The 23992-nt window shown below is 36.8% G+C and overlaps 1 protein-coding gene across 14 annotated transcripts in view; it reads right to left on the bottom strand.

The window, feature by feature from the left end:
- Window positions 1-23992, bottom strand: part of PAM (peptidylglycine alpha-amidating monooxygenase) — a 277949-nt gene that overhangs the window by 56352 nt on the left and 197605 nt on the right. For all 14 annotated transcript variants that reach the window (XM_037032081.1, XM_037032083.1, XM_037032084.1 and 11 more), the window contains 6 exons: window positions 11119-11167; window positions 9792-9859; window positions 8472-8552; window positions 8109-8185; window positions 7070-7173; window positions 801-985 (listed from right to left, as the gene is read on the bottom strand). In XM_037032081.1, coding sequence (XP_036887976.1) covers window positions 801-985; window positions 7070-7173; window positions 8109-8185; window positions 8472-8552; window positions 9792-9859; window positions 11119-11167 — 564 coding nt within the window. The remainder of the gene's footprint in view (window positions 1-800; window positions 986-7069; window positions 7174-8108; window positions 8186-8471; window positions 8553-9791; window positions 9860-11118; window positions 11168-23992) is intronic.

Below are 23992 nucleotides of genomic sequence, written 5' to 3'. Positions count from 1 at the left end.
ACTGTCCCACCTCTGCTGCCACCTTCCCATGCCACACCTGGAGGAGGTGACGCATGTCTACAAACACCTCCATCTTAGCCAGAAAGTGGTCTCTATTAGGATTTTAATAAATTACCTGATTGCTATGCTAACTCCTTTCATAAAATTTCCACTAGAAAGAACAAGTTGCTCTGACATTTTAAGACCGAAACTGCAAAATTTGTTAAAGTATCAATGTACTTTATTCAATAAAACAGGGTGAGGATTTTGCAATTCTAAAACAAAGAAATGACAATCATTATGACCATTCTGCAACAATTCTGAGAATGAGATAAAAACGGCCAGGCTAGTAGTGCCTCATAAACCAAGAATTGTTCTGTGCTTGACAAGACCTATTAAACAGATGATTTAAGGTACAGTGGGAGATGATAACCATTTTCACTGGCAAACTGTAGCACTCTTTAGAACATGGTGCATAAGTTCAAAAATTGCCTAAGTCATTACTGGCTATAGAATGAATGAAATGGGGAAACCAAAAAACATGAATTAAATGAAGAAAGATTAACATTTATGGAATTGGTCCCCAAACTAATCTCTTGCATCACTAGTTGAGAATTTTCAATTTAGCTTTTTTGATGGGGGCATGTCAGGAGGGAAGGTAGGATATAACAGAAGGTAAAGAAGGAATCAGATTATGGGGGCACATGTAGTTGTTTGATAGATGAAAGATAATTTAAAAAGTTAATCATACAGTCATGTGAGACACATAAGGAAACAGAAAATACAAAATCAAGTGTTACTTTAAGTTACACCAATTTTACCTTTGTGATGTCCATGCATCATAACCATATCTGGCTTCACAGGAATTGGAATATTGGCCTCTGGTGGTATGGCTCTGAACATATCTGGAGCTACATTCTGTGTACAGGTCATGAAAGAAACTGCATGCCTGGCTTCCATGTAATACATAATGTATAAGTTGCACATTTCATCATTAGACGTGCCACTGCAGGCAGAAAAGAGTAGACACAACAAATCAGCCAGTCACATAAAACACATTCTAATGCAAGAAAAATGCCACCTGTAAATCTGCCAGCAATGGATTCAAAGGTGGAAATACTGTGCATTTATTTTATGGCTTTCATTAAAACCCATCACAGTTTTCAATACCAAAAGCACATTGTCAAAGGCATACTTTCACTTAATAATGGAGTGTGTATCCGTCTGCATTCACTCTGTGGATATCACCAAAGACTGCAGACAGAAATGGCATTGGAGCACCAGTGAAATAACTGTCTTTTCTCTCCTAAATAATCCTTTTATTCTTAGTCTTTCTTCTGTTTGCTAAAGCTCAGAGATTGGGCAAAGTATTTTTCTCATGGAAAACTCGCAATTATTTACTTACCAACATTAAAATTCAAACACTTCAACAGAATTGTCATATATTATTTACAAGTCTTTAAAATGGCTTTTTCCAGTTAACTCTGAAAGTGTGGAAGTTGTTTTTGGCTACTGCCTCCTTCCTCATGGTAAGATGAATTACGAGTCATGTGTTGATAGTAAGACATCATAACTGTATCCCTGACATCTGACTTGGCACCTTGGCTCAGGCAGCAGAGAAAAAAGAGGGCCTCGGGGAGGATGTGAAAGGAAATCAGCCCTAATCTCTTCACGGGGCTCAGCCCTGAGTGGGATGGTGTTGTACAACTAAGTGACTCAACATTAAAAATAGATTTTATAACAGTGGGGTGGACATTCCCAAGAAAAATGTTCCCAGTAATATAAATAATGCCTAGTGGTTTATAAAACATATTTTTATTCTTTGATTCACATGGGCTACTATATTTTTCATTCTCTTGACTATTATTAGGAAGAAATTATTTAAGTACACAACCACAAACTTTTATACGTCAAGACAGGTTGGACAAAGAAACATTCCATTTTTGGTATTAATTCTGACAATTTTAAGCAAGCCTACACTAATAAAAGACACGTTGTGCAGTGGACTATTTTTCCAGCACTGTCATGCAGCACTCCCTTCCTCTCCATAGCAACGGTAATGACATCAGCAAAAGGAAGAAAAAATAAAAGTCTTTTCCAGAGACGTGGTGCCTCTGAGCTCTGAAAATGTAGAGCTCCTGAGAGATTACAGGAATGAGCTTCTGTCATGGGAAGCTCGGTTTATGCTTGAGAAATAATTCGGCTTTTCACTCTCTGAATCTAACACCTGTCCATGAGACTGTCTCTTCTGGGAAAGGTAAGAGAGTGGGGAAGTGCAATCCCAAACAAACACCTGTTCGCTACACTTATTCTTGGGTGTCAACGCACTATTCCTAAGAATTACATTTTCACAGCCGTGTAGTTGGTCAGAAAATTATGTGCTATAAAAAGAATGGCTGGGAGCAAAGTAATAAGTCAGAGCTTCCCATTCCATTATCCTCCCTCCATTGTTCAGAATGAGGAGAAATGTACAGATCAAGAGAGAGAAATGAGGGAAAAGAAATTTAAGTTGCGGTTCCAGCTTAAAAAAAAAACCCAAAACCTCGAATCATCTGCCAGAGAAGGAAAGCAAAATAACCATATTAGCTTCTCAAATTAATGAAAAATTTATATGTTTATATAATAATAAATAAAACTTGCAATTAATCTATGGACAGATCCTTCCCCATTATACCTGTTTGGGAGCATCGTGCTCATGTTTGCTCTGAACATGTGCTTTAGTGATGCAGCTTAATCATCTCACCTTTGTAGTTCACTCAGTCTTGGTTCTGATGCAAAATTGAGTTGATCAAATAATTTCAGAATCTTTGTTAACACAAAGAAAGTTTCATTAAAGAGCTGAAAAAAGGTCACATTTTATTCCTTTCCATCTGTAATTAAACTTGTAGTCAAGGTAACTCTCAGTTTCTATCTGACAGAGAAATCATCTTATTCTAAATATGTTAAGATTCAAATAATTTTTAGTGCCATATTTTGCCTAATTTATTTCATATTCATCTTTCACTAAAAAAAAAACACCTCAAACCTGACTTTAGCCAGACAAATTGCTTTCCGTATCCGTAAGGGAGAACTCTGACACACCTGCCCTTATTTTCCATAGAGAACAACTTGTAAAATTCACCTCTGTGAATCTTTATAATTATTAACATGAGAAAATGTGGAGGAAGATTGTGTTCACACATCTGCCCTGACACCATTGAATGGCTCTTTCACATTCCCGACACTTGTGTAATTCTCTTTGACACCTGCGGCCATCAACTACACCCCAAAATTACAGGGGTGCCTTTCTGTCACCTTCTTGCATAATAAAGGACTTATGAGATAACTCCTTCTTTAGATCAGCTAGCTTTAAATCTGACGAAGTGTGGTAAGCCTGGAAATAGTAAGCTTTCAATAAATAATTTTTGAATGATGAAAGAATGAGTAATCTGTCTCAGTAAATGTTCACAAATTATTATGGTATAAACTGTTATGTCTGATATACATCACACTGCGAAGTCAGGTCACTTTTGCAAACTTAATTGATCTATGGTATTTCTAAAAAATATTTCTGTCTATCCATTCTATCTGTCTACCACCTGTCTGTCTGTCCGTCGATTGATCTATCTATCTATCTATCTATCATCTGACTCATCTATCCATCTATCCACCCAGGTTCTATGAGGGTTTCTATAAAAACAAATTATTTCATGTTATAAAGATATATAATAGATACTCAAGAAGGTACCCAGTATTCTGAAATTCACCACTTAAAAAAATACCAAACATTACTGTGCACACATCATGACTGCATTTCAGGCAGTGATACCACACTTTGATGATTCTTCCATCCCTGGCCCCTGGCCCTTACACTCCACAGATGTGAGGCTTAAAAACAAGCAATGATGGATACTACTAATTTTGGACAGAAATATGAAAATTAAAAAAGATTATTTTACAAAACTTTCAACTGTTTTCTCTGAGATCTCACGGTGCTTTTAAACTTATACATTAAGTTATTGATCATATAATTTTACCTTTGCATATAATGCATATTTAAATTCTGATTAAAGGACTGTGGTTAGTTTCTATAATATTCATTAGACATTCTCATATATACATGAAATAACTGGTTCCAAATGTACACCATGACTAAAAAAACTAACCAATTCTCAAGCATTAATCTTAAATTTTAAAATATAAATTTTAGGCAAATTAGCTCACTTAATTAGCTTAATTGGCAGACAATTAAATTATTTATTTGTTTCCTTAAATTTAAATAAACATTTGAAATGAATTTAGGTGTTGGGTTGAATATAAAATATGCAATGCAGTCAAGCACAAAATATTGCTTTTTCATTGATTAATACTATGTTGGCATAACTTTTTCTAAGTTATACTACTCATATTTACTATTTTAAAAGAATTTTAATATATTTAGATTTAAAAAGTTACCATTAAGTATATTTATTAATATGTCTTCTCTTAGACACACCTATTTTTTAATGGTTGTGTTTTGAGATAAATCCCTGGGATCAGATAATCAGTCCCTTTTTTTTAAACTGCTTTTTATTAGTTAACATGATTGTTTTAACTAAGCAACATTTCCCCGCGCCCTAAATTTCCAGTTGAATACAGAGATTAGCTTGGACTGAATGGAAGAATCATTCAGCCGAAAACCTTCCTAGTAGACCACTGATGATATAATTTGCTTGTAGAACCTAGTTTCCAGCTGGTTGTGGAATAAGGTTAAAAACATGAAGCTGATAGTTCGCCTAGTGCATGCAGTGGGAGTCGATGGACCCCAGACGACCTTTAGACACGTGGGATTTACACCTGAGTTGACTTCATGTTCGTGGTTCTAACAGATGGGTTGGGGCAGCAGTCCCTAACCTTCTTGACACCAGGGACCAGTTTTGTGGAAGACAATTTTTCCCCAGTTGGGGGGCGGAGGCAGGGGGAGAGATGGTTTTGGGGTGACTGAAGTGCATCACATCAAATACAAGCTCACCTCCTGCTATGTGGCCTGGTTCTTAACAGGCCTGGACTGGGCCTGGTGCCAGTTCACGGCCCAGGGATTGGGGACTAGGTGGGGAAAGTGGGAGAGGAGATTTATAGAGTATCATTTAATTTAATAGACAGCATAAAATACCAGTTTTCCTTTTTAACTGGTAACATTCCCACCATGATTCCATAGTACCCATAATGGAATTGGTATCCATTATGTTACAACACACAGTGCGCTGGGGCTACTACCAAACAGTAAAAAGCACATTACGTGCTAGAGGAGAGTTAGGCATCATTATGAGAATCCAATTCATATTTACGCTCATTCCAACTTGTCTTATGAGTTTATCATTCCACTGGAAGAAAACTGCTTCTTTAACATAAATTAAATATTCAGACTCTGGACTTAGGCAATAACTTAATTTCCTATAATATCTTTGTTTCATTTATTTACAAAATGGCATCTCTTTAGCCCACATGAGATTTACAAAAAGATAGATTAGTATCGTCACTTTAGGGCATTATCTTAAAGCAAAATGCACATTTAAAAAAAGACAGAATTATTCTGAACTCAGGAAACCGTAAGAGGCCTCCAGGGATCACCTTGGCCTCATGTTCTGGCACTATCACGTCACTAATTTCTCTGGTCAATGTTGCCTCACAGAAGGCACTCAACGGGCAGAATCTGAACTGAACTGCAGGACCCCCACCCCACCACCAAACTGTAGAGGAACATCTAAGCAAAACACTCTATTAATTCCACACTTAAACTTGTAGACTAATACACAGATGTGTTGAAAAGGTTATTTTTACTACTTAGTTCACCTGTTACAAAGGTTCATAAAATAACCAATGGCATTTAAGTTCCTGGGGCTCTACATGAATATAAATTGGAGAACAGCTGATCAATGCCCTCTGAATTGTATTACTTCAGGAATTTAAGGATTCTTCAGAAGCAAATTGTCAGACTCTTCAAATCTAATTATGTCTGCTTTGTCGACCCTTTTCTTACTACTACTGTTCCAAGCAATTTAATAATTTTATTGCTTTCCTCAATGCACTTCCCAAATTTATCAAATGTATCCAAAAGCAAAGGTGTTGAAAACTCCTTCTTTAATATAAATTAATAATTTAAAATGTTTTATCTTTAGCTCTAAAATCGGTGCTTATTAATACAAAAACACTTTTAGAGTAACTTAAAAAACCCTATTTCACCATCTCAAGGGTCTTTATTTTCTTTTACCTGTATCAGTACCTTTTCCTTTTCTCCTGACAACCAACACCGAGGGCTGTCAACATTAAGAATCATCTTCAGTGCTTTGAATGTATATTTTCAGATGCCTGCTTTCTCTAATTTCTCACTGATCAAAAGATACAGGGTTTAAAATTCCAACTTCCAGGAGGCATCAGTAAATATTTTATAACCTAGTTTAGCATGCGAAGAAGATTCCTTGGTTCCATCTAAAAAAATATGATAAGAGGCTTTATCCTTCATTTTTAATTTTGGCAAAACTTTTTTGAAAGGGTTCACGGTGCTTTGAAAATTTTACTTAGTGTTACAAAATATACTTATTTCAAGGAGGCTCAATATTTGAAAATTATTTAAAAGTCTGGCACTCTCTTTTGCAAAGTGCTGAATATTATTATCTTCATTGGGTAGACTAAATTAGAAAACACTGAATATATGGAATTTTTAACAGGAAGAAAAAATCATGGGTCTGAGTAATTAATGTGCAGCACCAAGGGCAGAGACCATGTGTTTGTCCAAGTTTGAACACTGTAGAAAAGGACACTTGAGGAAAAAAGAATTTATAACCATTATATTTTTCTTTTTATGATGAGTAATATGAACTCTGGTGGTAACCATAATATGTAGAGGCATGATTTGAAAGTCTTGAATAAACAGGAAGGAATAAAGCATAAAAAAGAAAGCACACATTCTATAGTTTATCCAAATCAATCAGTCCTAAAATGACTCTATACTTTGTTGTGATTGCTCATGACAGGGAAAAATGCACAACTCATTCACAAAGCAAACTGCCACCTATAATCACACCTTGTCCCAATAAAAGCTTTTTAAATAGTGAAAATTGTAGATTCATACCCAATGTGTGTGGCTTCTGTCCTGCCTTCACCAGTGAATACACATCTTGCTGCCAATATGTCACCAAAACTAACATCTATTTGGTGTTCCACGGGGTAGAAAGCCTGCCAAGAAGTCAAACACAAAAATTCATTAAAATTACCAACAAAGTCCAGAATCACATGCTTTAATAACATGAGGCTTGGAGCACCCTGGGTAGAAAGTATGAAGAGACACACACCATGACTACCACCACCACCACTGCTACCAGCACCACCACCACCACCACAGCCACCACCACCATCACCACCATCACCACAGCCACCACCACCATCACCACCACTACCACCACCACCATCACCACCACCACCATCACCACCACCATCACCACCACTGCCACCACTACCACAGCCACCACCAACATCACCACTGCCGCCACCACCACAGTCACCACCACCACCACCACCGCCGCCATCACCATCACCGCCATCACCACAGCCACTACCATCACCACAACCAACACCAACACCACCGCCCTCACCACCACCACCATCACCATCACCACCACCACAACCACCACAGCCACCACCACCATCACCACAGCCACCGCCATCACCACCACTACCACCACCATCACTACCACCAACACAGCCACCATTACCACCACCACTGCCACCACCATCACTACCACCACTGCCATTGCCACCACCACCACCATAACCTCCACCATCACCATCACCACCATCACCACCGCCACCACCACCATCACCACCACCACCATTGCCATCACCACCACTGCCATCACCACCACCACCATGTTTATAAATATTAAGAGAACTGATTTAAGAAAAAAATCACCAAGTTGGAAGCTGTAAAAAGTTGTTATGCACAGTAAAGTTAGCTTTAGAGATGTTTAAATCCTAGAGAAATTTTTTTCTGATGTTATTTCTTTTTTTTTATTGTTGTTCAGTTACAGTTGTCTCACCCTGATGAGAGCTTTTAAAGTTACTGTCTGATGCTTAATTTTTTTTCTCTCAAAATTAAACTAGAATCTACACACCTGTGGCAGCTGGGGGCTCTGGCGTCCAATCAATGTCCATTGTCCATTTCTCACTCTGTATCCACTTACTACCTTACCTGAAATGAACACAAATTATAATAATATCATACAAAAAAGTATTCAAAAAGTGAAGAGCATTATTTGCTTTCCTATATTAAAATGAAATCTGAATTTTTTCTGAACCCAAATGCTAGGTGTTTTAATGAAAACAAATGATAAAAAATCATACTGACTTTCAAAGTATTGAGCAACATTGCTTTCATTGAAACGTATTTAATGTCAAATAATTTGCATGTTACATTTTTAGCATAAGTAAGCACAATGGTAAATATTTATAATTTAACAAGTAGGTTAAAGTCTTACCTAAACGATGAGTGTGAACTCTATAGGCAAAGACATGCATTGGATATTTTTTATAATGACACGAAATGTCAGAATTCACCACTGTTAAAAATAAACAAACAGAAAAAAGTCACTATTGAACTGGAAAATAATATTACCCCTGTCTAAAAGTATGTATAAGGTATTCACAAGCTGCGAGGCATGGCATTTTCTCACGAAGCCAACATGCACATGAATACTCGACATCATGCACTTACTATGTGCCAGCCCCTCCTCTGACGTGAGCGAAGAACCCCTTATCCTCACGTTTTTATATCATTCACAGACAAAATGACTAGGGCCAGATCAAAACACCCTCTCAGTGAACATGGGGGCTTAAATTGTTACCTCTATCGTGCTATTTACACAGAAAAAATGTGTTATTTTATACTTAAAAATTTCTTTTTTATTGATTTTAGAGAGAGAGGGAGGGTGAGGGGCAGGGGAGAGAGAGAGACATCCATTCACTGTCCCACCCATCCATGCATTCACTAGTTAATTCAAGCAGCGGGCCCAGCCAGGGAAGGAAGTGGCAACTCTGGCGAACCATTATGACGCTCCAACCAACTGAGCTGCCCAACCAGGGTCTGTTTTTTATTTTTAAAACAGGATTTTTGAACAATTGATTAAAAACACCTAAGATAACTAGATTCACAGTTTCTATGGAGAAGGGACCATTTCATATACTTTTACTTTCTTACAGTCCAACACATAGTAGTGATTCAATAAATGTTTTTTATATTATACCAGTCAACAGTTCAATTGAGACCATATGTGTCATTAGCATTAAGAGATTCCCAGTAACACAAATAAAAAACATTGAATATTAAACTTTCATCAGAAAATCAGATACAATGATGAAAATATTTTACTTATTCCACTAGCTTCTTATAATAAACCCAGCATGTTAGGTTCAAGAAGCCTGCTAGCTTCTTGATTTTGAACCCCATATTCCCTGCAGTAGTTTTCGCCATAGCATGTTATGAAGTTAGTCTTTGGCATCTAAAGAACAGGTGACGGATTTGTAAAATACTAGAGATTTATTATTTAATTTATAAAACCCACTACCTACCCATGGGCCTCAATTCTTAGCATCTCACTAAAATAATCTAAAATAATAAAGTACTTGCTCAGGAAAATGTAAGACTCTATTTCTAAGTCCAAGGATAATAAAGAATTGGTTTATTTTTCAGGGACTCAAAAATATTGGTTATTTCAAAAGCTTATAATAACTATACACTAAATTCATCCTTATAAATTAGGTAATGAGGCAATGGTAAATTCTAAAAGATCATTACTCACCTTTCTGTCCTGCTGGTATAACAGTGTCAACAGACATCAGAAGGTACATGCCAGCAATTAAGGGCTGTCTGCAGGAAACAGTAATATTTATCTCAACTATTGCCTTGGAAAAATAATACATACTTCAACACACTGCTCTATAAAATATGATTCCTATGAAAATAACACGAACACGAGGTAGAATTTTTTTCTAAAAATAACATTTTCTTGGGCAAATAGCTTCATGCGCATTTTTATGGCGTGGTGAATGTGGAGGGCATTGTGTAAATGGCCGGGGATGGTTAACTGGGTCAGCTTGGCGAGGCTACAGGGAATGTTTGTCTGATGAAACACAAGTCTTGTTGTATGTTGCTGTAAAGGTATTTTTTTTGATATGATTACAGTTTAAATCACTGACTACAGGCAAAACAGATTACCATCCACCATGCGGGTAGGTCTTTTCAGAGGAAAGATTGAGGTCCCATGGAAAGGAAGGAATTCTGCTTCTTATTGCCTTTGGACCCAAGCCTGCACCACTGACTCCTGCCAGAATTTCCAGCCTGCCAGCCAGGCTCTCAGACTTGCCAGCCCCCACAATCATGTAAAACAGTTTCCTTCAAGTAAATCAATCCCAACCTCTATCATGTATGTCTATATGTATAAGTATCCTATTGGTTCATTTTCTATGGAGATCACTGACTAATACACCTCCCAGTGATTCCCAGCTCCCCGCTATTCATGCCCTTATCTGATCCTCTTCCAATAAGTGTAGGTTGACCTAGCAACTAGATTGAGTATACTTTTAACAAGCACAATATGGAAAAAATGACTTTTTGACAAGAGTCAGACTCTGAAAATTTGTGGCGGACTACTTTCTTTACCCATCAGGCATATATTATTTAGTAACTTAAGAGGTTAGGCTATGAAAACAACTCTGGCTGCCACCTTGCATGCCCTCTCTTGCGTTCTCCCCTGCTGGCTATGACGGAAGCCCGCTGCATGGTGTGAGCTGGCTGTTCAGAACTCACAGAGCAAGGACACAGGAAGTCCTCTAGCCAACAGCCAGAGAGGAACTGAATCCCATCCATAGCCATGTGTGTGATTTGGGAAGTGGCTTCTCCCCAGTCAGGCCCCCCATGACTGAAATGCGAGCCAAGAGTGAGACCACCAGCCACAGGTAAGTTGTGCCCAGATTCCTGACTCCAGGAGACAATAAGTAATTGTTCTAAGCCACTAGGCTTAGGATAATTTGTTAGACAACAGTAGATAACTAATATTGTGGATTTTCCACTTTTAAGTTTTCAAACATCAAAGTTTTCACTCAGCTAAGATAACTCTAAGTACTTACGGCAGGCGGGTGAGGTGTAAGGACACACCAGAACAGTCCTTGTGATCATCTAAAACACACACAAAACACACATCTTAAAAACATGAAACACGCAAAATGGATTTCAATATAATAAATTTTAGATGATTATAATTCAATGCTAAAAGAACTATAGGTTCCTTTTGTATGGTGTTTTAGAATTTAGAGTACTTCCACATTCATTGACATATTTAGTCTCCAATGTATGCAACTGCAACAAGAGGACTATCACTTCAAGCTCTCTGTGGTTTTTTCTTGACTCACCAAATGGACGAGTTGTCTGCTTTCCTGCAGACATATTGGAGACCACCCGTAAGCATACAGAAGGACATTGTTACTACTCTTTGTGTATTATCTATATTGCTGAAATATCCAGAGACGTTGTTGCATGGGGCTCTGAACAGTTAGCTTTCCTACTTTTTAAAAGCAGAAACCACATGAAATCTCCTTGTTTGGTTTCTCAAACTTGCCCTTTATCACATTCTGAATAGAAACCTATTTATTCTTTTTACACCTTAACTTCAGTGGAAAGTCTGTGAGTACCTCTTTATCTTTGCTAAGGACATTTCAGAGACCTCTCACAAATCCCCTCTCTCATCTTCCTTTGCCTTCCCCAAATAGAAATAAGATAAAAATTAAAATGACTTGTTCAAATCCTTATCTGTGTTGAACTTGCTGATGTCTCACCACAGACACCGTGAACAATATCTCATACTCACTCACTCATTGCTACTATTTGCATACATGTTAAATTCCTTCTACTTTGCACTTTATTCTAAGCAATTTATTCCTTCTACTTTGCAATATTCTAAGCAACTCTCAACCTCAATGTTGAGAGTTGATCTTAATAGAAATAACTATTGTACATGTGCAAGATTAATAGATGTATACCAGAAATTAATTAGTGCAGTGTGTTAATGAAGAACAACAGCAGTTGTTTTTCCTCGTTTTAGCTGTTAACTGTCGAGAGAAAACTAAGGTGGCTTCATACAGAAAGAGGTAGAACAGGTGACTCAGATGCTTTCTGATTTACCACTGACAAAGTTTAGAAGGTTTATAACAAATGATATTTAATAGTTTGGTAATAAAACACAAAGGAAATTGTGTAGTCTTTTTTTAAAATATTTTATTTATTTATTTATCTTTAGAGGGGAAGGAGAGAGGGAGAGAAACATCAATGTATGGTTGCCTTTTGTGCGTCCCCTGCTGGTAGTTAGCCTGCAAGGAACTGGCCTGCAACCCAGGCATGTGCCCTGACTGGGAATCGAACCGCGATCGGCTGGTTCGCAGGCCAATGCTCAATCCACTGAGCTATGCCAGCCACGGCAGAAATTGTGTAGTCTTAAGCTTGATTGTAACAAAGATAGTTCAGAAATAAATTCAATGACAAACATGTTATATGTAATCAGTTGGGGGTTTTTGTTGTTGCTGTTGTTTATCTCCTAAATTTTAGTGAGGTGCCATTTTCAAAATAATTTTGGTGAGTTCTTTTTAAAAAAAGTTTCAAATGAACTTTAAAGAGATGGGGAAATAATAATAAAAAACAACAAGCAATCTTATCTTTATTTTTGCCTATGCTTTCAAGCACAGAAGCACTACATTGATTAAAAGAAAATTTTTGTTTCTGAGAACAAGGTTTTCTTAATGTACTGCATAAGATTTAGTAAATTGCCTAGTCCATACTACTTTAAAATTGACTTCACCCAGAATTATTTAAATATCTCCACTGATCAGAAGAGAATCATAGAAAGTGTTCCATTCATTTAGATCAAATGAATTCTAAACTCTAGAGACTCATCTAATTAGCTTAGCTGGTTTCAGGAAACATTTCTCCTGCACAAGAAAACACTGTACCTATCTTAAAAGGTTATTTTGAATAAAGGTGGTCAGTCATCAATTCATTCAAATAATACTGATTGAACAATTGTGATATTCAGGCATTGTCCTATACACCATGGAAATGGTGAAAAACAATATACATTCAGGGTTTTTGCTCTCATGGTACTTATCATCCAGTGGGAGTGGAGATATAGGAAACTGGGGGAGGAAGAACAGGGAAAAACAGAACACCAAACATGTAAACAAGATAATGTCACAGGGTAACTGAACAGGATAAGCTACAGTGGGTAGCACTTTCATCTACTGTTGTCCAGGAAGGATGGAGTGAGTGGCCATGTGACTGGAAATTATCATACAGACCATGCAGAGTAAGTTGAAAGTCTGTTTTATTCTCCGTCTGTAAAGAACCATTGGAAGATTTAAAGAAATGGTGTGACATGACCCCTGTAAGATTTTCACCTAGCACAGTACCTGGCACTTAAGATTACTTACTAATTCCTGGATGTCAGGCTTTGTAAGTCTGTATTTTAATTAACAACACCAGGAGAAAGTTTGTTCCTTGTACAAAGGAAAGTTTGTTCCTTTGTTCCTTCTACTAGAAATATAAGTGTGCAGAGAGAATTGCCCCTTGGTTGTACATTCCATCTTTGCACTGAACGAATCAAGTGAATCACATTTTGATTTCCAGCTTGGTTGATATTCTTTAAATGACTTAAAAAATTAAATGGGAAAATTAATAAATAAATCAACACATTTCAAGTACTCTTAAATAAGTTTATCATTAAAGCTGAAATGTGTCACCTAATTAAGAGCACCAGGAACGTTACCGTTGCCAGTAACGGTGTATCTTCCTGTTAGATAATGTTCTTAATTAGAATTAAATTGTCTAAATTGAGAGATTTTTACTCAAAAAAGAGAATAGACATTGCTATGTAATTGTTGCCTATTTGCTTTCTTCTGGATTTTTACAAGGTGAGCCACAGTCTCGCCACTCAGCCCACTGCAAAGACATAGTACCAGATGTTCTTTTGATTCTTCGTGTTTATCAATTGCATGTCATCTCCTATGAGAAAGCCAAGGATATCACACAGCAATAAGAAAACAGCTAAAAACTCAAGTAATAATATGATCAATACATTTTTGAGGAAAATATACTGAACACCTAACCTGCATATTCTATAACACAGAACTGCAGGAAAAACTGGATTTTAGAGGCTCAAGTTTTGTCTTATGGAATGTAAATCTTATATGGGTCTAAGTGGGTTGGTGAATATAAAGGTGCAAAGTGAAAATTTTGCATGTTTTACAAAAAGCTCCAGAAAACAAAATACACAGAAGAAAAATGAATGAAGAGATATACTTTAAAAACCACAGTAGAGTTTTTAAGTGATGCCGATTTTTTAAGTTTTCAAACTCTTTTTCCTTAAGAGTTTTTAAGGAATTTGTTTATAGCAAATTTATCTGGTCAATTTGATGCAGTGAATCAGCAGGAAATGAAGCATTTCTAAAAACTATGCTGTGTATTTGGATGTGTGTTCCTGCAAGCAGGTAGACATTATGGTTTAAAGTGTGAAGAACATTTTAGATTATCATCATTATTTAACCACGGGCTGATAGAATTACAATTCTAACTGTGTGTGTGACTTTAGGAAATTCTGTTATTTAGTAATGGATACTTATACATTTAAACAAAGATACTTTAGTTGAACAAAATTCCAGAAGTTATCTCAAAGTAAACACTTATAAAGTGTATTTATATATATTTTAAACATTATTAGAACCAATTATAATTCATATATTCATTATTACAAAATCAATTTTATTATTATAAATGGTCACAATCTTTTTCTAGTATAACTTTCTACAGTTTGACCTAAATGGCTCATGTGCTGGCAGACACATGGTGAGAAATCCCTGCAGGAGCAACTGGAACTCTCTGAGGGTCTCAGGGACTCCTGGATACACAGCTATTTCTACAGCAAGTGGCAGTTTTGGAGAGAAGCATATTTCAACCTAGTATTTGGAATGAAGATTTTGACCTTCTAACTTTAATGTGACTCTTGCACAGGGATGCATTATTATTTCCATAACCTCTATACTGACCTTACTTCTGATGAACTCAGAAACTTCAGCTAGTTTTGCATATTTTAGCAACAACTTCCAGTGTGCTCTGACTTTGTCTGCCCTTCTATGGTAATAGTGCTTTAACCACGAGATAGGAAGCCTCATAAGAATTAACTCATTTTCATTCACTGGGCTATATATGAAATCTGCCTGACTTGTATCAACATAAAAGTGAATGACACTTAGGTTTATTATCTTAAATAAATACATTAGTGCTTCTGCTAATTTTACCACATAAATTGAAAAAACAAAATCAGAAATGAGATAGTTAAGAAGTGACAGAAACAAACTCAAAATATCAAAATCCTATGCTGGCTGGAAAAGGTAGCTGGAAAGACTGATTCTGTGACTAGAATGAAACTACATAGGAGAGAGGAGAGGAGAGGAAATAGATGGAAACTTCAACACAGGGCTGAAGACCACAGAAATGGAACACCATCGCTTAAGAGAAATGGGAACAGTAATGAGTCAAATGACTAAAATAGTCTGAAACTACAGAATTGAATTTGTCCAAATGAAAGGTAGACTAGGAAGCAGACTATTTCCCTGATTTATATTTTAATATAAGTATTGTACAATGTGTGATATTTTTTTCACGGAAAGTTTGGAATTTATGTATTTTAATCACACACAATTACTTGACCATAGTGCCTTATAAGATCACCATCAGTTTTTAGCAAGATCCTTATTAAGTTCCTTTTTCTAAAATGAGTAGAATCTAGAAGGTTACCTATTTGATAATTGATAAATTTGTACTCATGATCAATATGACACCACTCAGAAAATTTATTCTATAGCCCTGGCTGGTGTAGCTCAGTGGATTGAGTGCGGGTCTGTGAACCAAAAGATCACGGTTAGATTCCCAGTCAGGGTACATGCCTGGGTTGCAGGCCAGTTCCCAGCAGGAGATGCATGAGAGGCAACCATACATTGATATTTCTCTCCCTCTCTCCTTCCCTTCCCCTCTAAAGATAAATAAATAAAATCTTTAAAAAATTTAGTCTATAAATGAAATAATCTTTGTAAAGAATACAGAAATCTATTTGGAGCACTAAAAAAATACAATAAATTTTACCCATTACTATCATTATCCTTCTAACTGGTAGATTCAAAAAAATTTCAACACAAGGATATTTGCCTTTAAAATTATATTTCAGTCATAGGTCTGGAATTTAATTGAAGAAACTAAAGCACATCAAATTTCTCCAACTTATAGCACAGGAACAGAAGAAAGGGGGGAAAGCAACCTGGGAATTCTAAATGAGTAAAGAGATGGTTAAAAAATGAAATTAGAATTGAAATGGTGTGTGAAAGCTATTGCACAAAGTAGATATTCTCAAAATGGGAATAAAAATTCAAAAGGGTCTGAACTAGGTCGATACAGAATGGAATCACCATATCTGTGAGATAAAGACATTTCAGTAAGAAATAAGCACCATAGTCTGGCTAAATCAAAATCCTTGGATTAGGGATAATAGGACTGTGAAGAAGTTGGTAATGCACTGTTTCTAGGTTCTTCCATGACTTTTAGTAATAAAGGTCCCCTTGACCAGACACAAGCCAGTCTGCTCCTTCCAGAGTTCAGGGCTACAAGTCAGTTCAACAGGATCCTGTGTTTGTAGGAAAGAGACCAAGGCCACTTTTATATTAATATTGAAATTGTTTTAACCTGTATTTATTCACTTATCCTGCATAACTGTCATGATGCAAAAATCATGATAGGTCTTCTTCCCAGTTAGCTTCATTTATCTGATTTTAATCTTATTCCAAAGTAAAATAATTCTCTCCTTCACTGGGCTGGATTACAGGCTCACTGTGTCTCCAAGGTACACTGGTAAATACTAGACTTTTGTCGGTTCATGCTCTGTATTTACAAAAAAAACTGAACCCAAGACATCCCTGTTGGAGAAATATTTCATGAGTGCTGTTCTTGATCGATAAAACATAATTTGAGCCTGGTGGGTTTCAAGATATGGAGATGAACTTTCATTCACAAGACAGGTATCAGATGACATTAGGAGGTATATATTTCATTATTTGTCATTATACTCCATTATAATGGCACACGAATGTACTAGCTGTGTTTGTAATGGTGAAGATATTAACAGTGGAAAAGTTAAAAAACAATTTAAGAAATGTCAAATAACAAAGCCTAATAATCCCTTAGAAGCCTACCACAGTATAGGACAACACTGCTGTATTGGCAGTTGAACGGTGAAACTTCTATGGAGTTGTCTGGTAATGAAAGAATCAAGTATTTCCAGACACTGATGACACTTGAAAATGGCATTCAATCAGAACCTAATCTTGCACAAGATGAAAACTGGATGGCCATTCTGCAAGGGTCTCCGCTGTCTTTTTTTTTTTTTTTTTTTTGAAATTGCTCTCCTCTGCTTAGGTAGAGACGTATAACCACAGCAACATATTTTATCAAATATACAGGCTCACAGAATTTCAGAACTGAAAGGGACACTGGCAACATGGAATTGAACCCTTTTGCCTCGTAGATAGGAAGTACGAGGTTGGCAAAGTAACTCAGCTAACTGGTGACACACCAGGGTATCAAAATTAATTCTCCTGTGTTTATATGTAGCCAACATTATTTATTTAAAAAAGAAAAAAAGTGCTCCATTTATTAGAGACTTCCGAGGCATTTTAATCTATGAAATAGCCTGAAGCTAAGGTAGGAATTAAGCAAGAATGATAGTAACCCGCAGTACTAAAGGCATCCATTTAAGCAGGAAGTTCATTTTTCTTAATGGAAGGTGAATGCACAGAAACATGAGGTTATTTATTCCAAACTATTTAGCTTGCTTTTGTAATAATAGCTTAGATTTCCTGCTTGGATTGGTAGATAAGTAGTAAAGTAAGTATGTGGGGTAATGCATGATAATGACCTATTACATCTTAGGTCCTTAGAAGTCTGTTGGTGTCTCCCAATCTTTCCCTCTAGAGATAGCCCTCTACACTTCATGAGTTCATCTTGTCCTCGTTGTTTCCTGCTTCAATGAAAGGACAGCTTAACCATCAGTCCTGAGGGAACCAATGCAGCATTATGAACTACATTCCACTAATTGGAAAAGCACTTCGGAAGGACAGTCGTAGAATGGATTTCAATTCACTGCGCTTTCCCAGGAAGGTAAAGGTAAAGGATAAAGTGCACCATTACCTACTATCCCAACCACAGTTCTGGATAATGGATCTTCTCCTTATGGAAGTCCTGAGAAAGTATGCCTGAACCATTGCCAAGTGTTATGAAAAACAAAGATGCAAACATCTTGAATAATAAAACATATTCTAGAAAATGTGTAAGCAAATAGTTCTAAACGGGATCATTCCCTTCCACCTTCGCAGTGTCCTGAGTATAATTTAAAGGCTACCTTCCCAACTTTCTTCCTGTCTTGAACAAATAAACACAAATGAAACAAGAATATCATAGTACACACCAATTAACTTTGCAATACTATGTGTACATAGATATTGTAATAACTATTTGAGTATTCAGTTGGCTTGATATTTACCTTACGGTTCTTTGTTCTAAATTAACAGCAATAAGTTAATGGGACAGATGATGTTTTCCCAATATTAAATCATGGCTCCCAAGGTGACCAAGAATAGGAGATTACTTGGGGATTCATTTCTAAAGGCAGGGAAAATTTCATATCATCTAAATGACTTAGAAAATCCCTGAGGGGAGAGTAGAGTGAGGTCTCTCAACAGAGCAAACAAAGCCAGTTTCCTTAGCATTGGAACAGATTGCTGTCAGGCGTGCCGGCTGCAGCACGTTGTAAGAAACAAGAAACGTTATTTCTATAGAGTTGGACACTGTATATAAAAAGGTTATTGCCGCACATCTGAAACCCTGCAAGAGCCGAGAGATGGGCACAAGCACCAGAGGCAAACAGGAAACAGCAGAGGGAACAGCAGGTCCAGTTCTTCCTGTGTTCACTCCGGGCACAGGCACATTAAATGGAAGCCTGGATTTGACGGAGCAAAAACACAGCTACTTCACTGCTATTTTGGTACCACCTGAATTTTAAAGGCAGGTCTTAAACTCACTTGACAGTATTCAGTAAAATGATAATCTTCCAAATTAATCAGAAATGCATCTATTAAAGTCTTTCATTGGGGTTTCTTCAAAATAAAATCCGAGTCACCAAATTTCTCCTAGGGAATTCATGGATCCCTAAAAGCATACTCTCAGAATATCAGGATTCTTCAGTGATGGATACACTGATATAAAATAGTCTCCATTCAAAAAAGCACTAACAGCTTAAGCTGTGATGGCAAATATATATCAGCTTAGCAAATGTAACTGAAATAGGGGCACTGTTAATACAGGGCGGGAACAGCCCAGGTTTGCTGGAAGCTGTCGAAAGCTGGTGTAGCAGACAGGCTTCAGTGCTAAATAAACCAGCACTAAGGGGGAAAGAAACCTTCAAAAAAAGAATTCCTTTTGAAGCTGCTACTGCAGTGAGTTAGCCTCTTTTGATTTTGTATTCCCTGCTATGGGACTAGAAATTACTGGCTTCCATTTGTCCTGTGGCAGGGAAGCAAAAAATGCATCTATTTATCCTGCAAGAAGACGACTTTCACAAATGACGATCTCTGCTGTTCCCAAAAGAGATCAAATGGAAGGCAGGCAGGCTTACCAACCTGCTTTTATAGTCACTCTGTCTGGAGGATTTCCTGGGACAACTAATGTCAGAGCACACTCCTGTCTCCATCTTTCATGAAAGCAAAAAAATAAACCCAAAAGATCTACAGTAAAAGTTTACAATTTACACTATTTTCCCCTCAGAATTGTGAAGTTTTAAATTACTGATAGGTTTTTAAACTTTTGTTGAACCATAATTTACAGAAAAGCGCACAAATCAGGGGGTAGGGCTTCAGGAATCGAAGAAAACTAACGCATCCAGGGAAGCAGCACCCAGATCAAACAGCAAAAGCCCTCCGGTTGTGTTCTTTTCCTGAGGCGTTAAATTTTCAATCTTTAGGTTTAGGGACAGACAAAAGATTTCCTTGCGTTTCGAAGGAGTTGTCTTTTGGCTAAAACCAGACACATTTAATGAAGCTAGCTTGTCCACTAGCTTCATGAACTTCGGTTGGACAATTCTAAGTATTATACATAGCAAATAATTTTTAATTTCCCCTTTGTCTCAGTAAAAAGTCCTAGCAACCGGCTTTGACTTCTATAGCTCTATTTTAACATACATTTATTTTTTAAATGATAATCTAAAATTTCTTTTGCATTCTCCCGATTATTGTCTGTTCTTCCCACTGAGGGCAGAATGCAATAATTGCAAAAATATAGGAATGAAAAAGGACTTTAAGAGTTTGGGTCAAATAAATGATTTTAAATTTAATTTAAAATATGAAGGCTAAAATGTTTCTCATATAAAATCCTCTATTATGCATTTTTTAATCTTCTTAAGAGCATTATATATGTATATATGTGTGTGTGTGTGTATATATATACACACACACACACAAAGTTTACCTCCTTCCACACCCTTTCAAATTCTCATCTATGATGTGCAATGTGCTCACAGTCTTTTATTTAACTTAAACCTCTAAATGCTCGCAAAGGATAAAGAGTATAGTCTAGCGGCAACACCATCCTATTTATTTTGTTTTGAAAACTGGAAGTTTATATTCTTAAAAACTGCGACTTAATTGGAATATGATTTTTGAAAGTCAACGAAAAATCAGTGGTTACATTTTCAACCCAATTATTTTTATCAACTTAAAATACTATTGTGCATTGTGTTTTGGTTTTTCAATGAAAAAAAACCCAAGCCATCTAATTTACACATAATTATGCATGCACATATTAACTAGGGAATACACTTTGAACATTATAGCTCATATATTTGATTTAGCATTAATTTGTAGACATTCCATATGTTGTAATGTGGTATGAGGATTACTAAAGGAACTTCTGAGTTGAGAAGTAGTATAAAGTGCTAAGTATCATTACTCTATTCGTGAAAAACCACTGAAACCCCCAGGTGACTGACACTATCAGAATTCCCTCAGACCTTAAGCTAGTCTTTATGCTGTAAGACACGGGTGTCAAACTCATTTTCACCGGGGACCATATCAGCAATGTGGTTGACTTCAAAGGGCTGAATGTAATTTTAGGACTGTATACACGTAACTGCTCCGTAATAGTTAAACGAAAGCTTGTTCCTGCTGCCAGCTAGAAACAAGGTGCCAGGCTGGATAAAACAAGGTGGAGGGCTGGATTCGGCCCTTGTGTTTGCCACCTGTGCTGTACGATAAAGGGTCAGTGTAGAAGGGTGATCAGTTACTAACCAGGTTTTTCTCTCTTTTCCGTTATGAGTAATTATTAGTAGGTGGTGCATTACAGTTAACTTCAACAAACAAGGATGAGGAATACTTGCAAAGAAATGGGGCTAGAAAAGTGTAGGGGAGAAGAAATATTCCCACAAGAAAAAGAACTCTTAAGTGTTTTCAAGGATGGAGAAAAGGAGAATTAAAATATATGGGAAAAATGTAGAACCGGACAAAAGGCTTCCAAGTGGATAATGAAAAGAGGAATGGGAATAATGGGAACAGGGAGAACAGAACGGTCTCTTCGGGCCTAGGAAGGGTGGAATTTTGTTTTCTAACATGATTTTATGAGCTTCGTTAAATGTTATATTTCAAAAGTTTCATCAAACACTTTTTTGGTCATGTATTTATTTAGGGTATCTTTTCCATTTTATAAATAAGGCAGTCGGCTGCCATAAAAAGGAATTAATAGTAAATGGGAAATGGAATGTGAAATCCTAGCATTTCTCCCTAATGACATTCACCTTTCACTGGAGTTCCTAGCACACACATGTAAACACACTAAGGCAATGACAGAAAGCAGTGAGGGACAGGGTGAGGGATAGGAAACCAGACAGAGCATGTGTAGAGACATGAAAAAACATACTGCAGATAGTGTTGCTAAGTGCCCTGAATGATAGATTATACTGAAATTTATAATTTTTATGTGAGACAATGGGAAAATAACTTTTCTTCTTCTTTTCTTAATTTCTTTTGTCTAAAAATGAAATGCTATTTGTTATTAATTCAAATGGCATTAATTAGTTGATGACTGTACAGCCTTGACCAGCTCCAAAAAAAGGGTTAGCCCTGGCTGTTGTGATTCAGTTGGTTGGACCATCATCCTATAAACTGAAAGGCTGAGTGTTTAATTCCCAGGGAAGGCACATACATGCCTGGGTTGCAGGTTGGATCCCAGTCAGAGGGTGTACAAGAGCCAACCGATGCCTGTTTCTCTCTCACATTAAGGACTCTCTCTCTCCCTCCTTCCCTTCCACTCTTTCTAAAATAATAAGCATGTCTGCTGGTGAGGATAAAAAGAAGAAGTTAACTATGAATGACCACAAAAGCATGAATTGCAAAGGGGTAAATTAAGGTAAAGTATAAGGTTTTCTCAAAAAAACATAAAATGAGAAAAACTAAATGGAATTAGGGAATAATTATTTTTTTCCTGGAAAACTCTTACTTAAGCTAAATATTATATTGTTCAATGTTAACTTGCTTTAAAAACACATTTTAAAAGATAAAACCATTCTTGACATATTCTTTCAAAAAGAATACTGTAGTACTTTACATATCTTCTCATAACCAAATGAACAAAAATGTAATCCTTGATACTTAATAACTATATTTAGGTATCAGAATAAACAGGTGTCCATGGAATGAATGAGAATAAGGATCATTAGTTTTCCATACTGAACATGATTAGCAAAGTTGAAATGCAAAAGCTGGAGAATCAGGGCACTCATATTTATGTGAAGAGATTGGCAAGAGAAAAGAATACTTCAAAAACAGGCTCCTTTTGGATCCTCTGAGAAGACTGAATAGTCCTAAAATCATTCCCATGACTCACGTCAAGCTGCTTGTGCATACTGAAGGTTAGAAAAGAATGAGAACATCCGACTACCACTCTGAAATCAGTGGGGTTATTAAGCAACCTGATATCCTTACCAGATAAGGGAAGTGGATTCCTTAACACATCAGAATGAAAAGGCTTAAATGAGATGAGGTAAAGGATTCCATCTTTATTCATATTTATTCTATTGTACATGAATCAATTCATTCCTCTCCATTCCCAGAGGTTCAAAAGACTTTTAGAAACACAGACTCTATTACTTGTTTTATATCGTTAGGACATGAACTTTGGCACATATACAAAGTAGAAATCCAACATTAAATTCTTTTAGTTTTTAATAGCATTGGTCTAGTGGTTATACCACCTTAGGCAAGTCACTTACCCTTTCTAAGCATCAATTTCCATTCTGTAAAATAGAAGGGCTGGGCTAGACAATACTTTCCCACCACACTGCCCTCCTGCAATTACCCTGGAGACTCAATCTCTGCTGCCAAAACAAGTACTTCAGAAACAAATTAGTTTACAACATCCCAGATCTATGGTTTTTACTCCTTTTTTTCCCCAGGAGAAAATAAAATAAATGTCATTGCTTCCTTTCAACCATGCCTTCTCAGCCATGTCTCCATCTCTTCCCTCTATCTGGAAAGACCTCAGAGGCTATGGCTATGGAATTTCATGCAAGGTGAATGTTACCTTCTTGCCAATCATTTCGTTTCAGGTTGGTTTCATGGTTTCTGTCTTTAAGGGCCTAGTCCTTGTCATCCCAAACATTCCACTTAAGGAGACTGGGGGAACACTGTGCTGAGTGAAATAAGGCAGTCAGAGAAAGACAAATACCATATGATTTCACTCATATGGGGAGTCTAATGGACAGATGGAACTAACAAGAAAAAACAGAGGCAGACTCATGGATGGAGAGCAGATGACAGCAAGTGGTGGGGGGTAGTTTAAAGGGTGGAGGAATTGAGCAAAACGGAAAAG

The sequence above is a fragment of the Sturnira hondurensis genome, unplaced genomic scaffold (assembly GCF_014824575.4).
Source record: "Sturnira hondurensis isolate 20B ecotype Veracruz unplaced genomic scaffold, ASM1482457v3 Scaffold0021354, whole genome shotgun sequence".
Taxonomy (NCBI): domain Eukaryota; kingdom Metazoa; phylum Chordata; class Mammalia; order Chiroptera; family Phyllostomidae; genus Sturnira; species Sturnira hondurensis.
The sequence above is the reverse complement of the archived record's forward strand: the minus strand, read 5'-3'. Positions and strand labels throughout refer to the sequence as shown.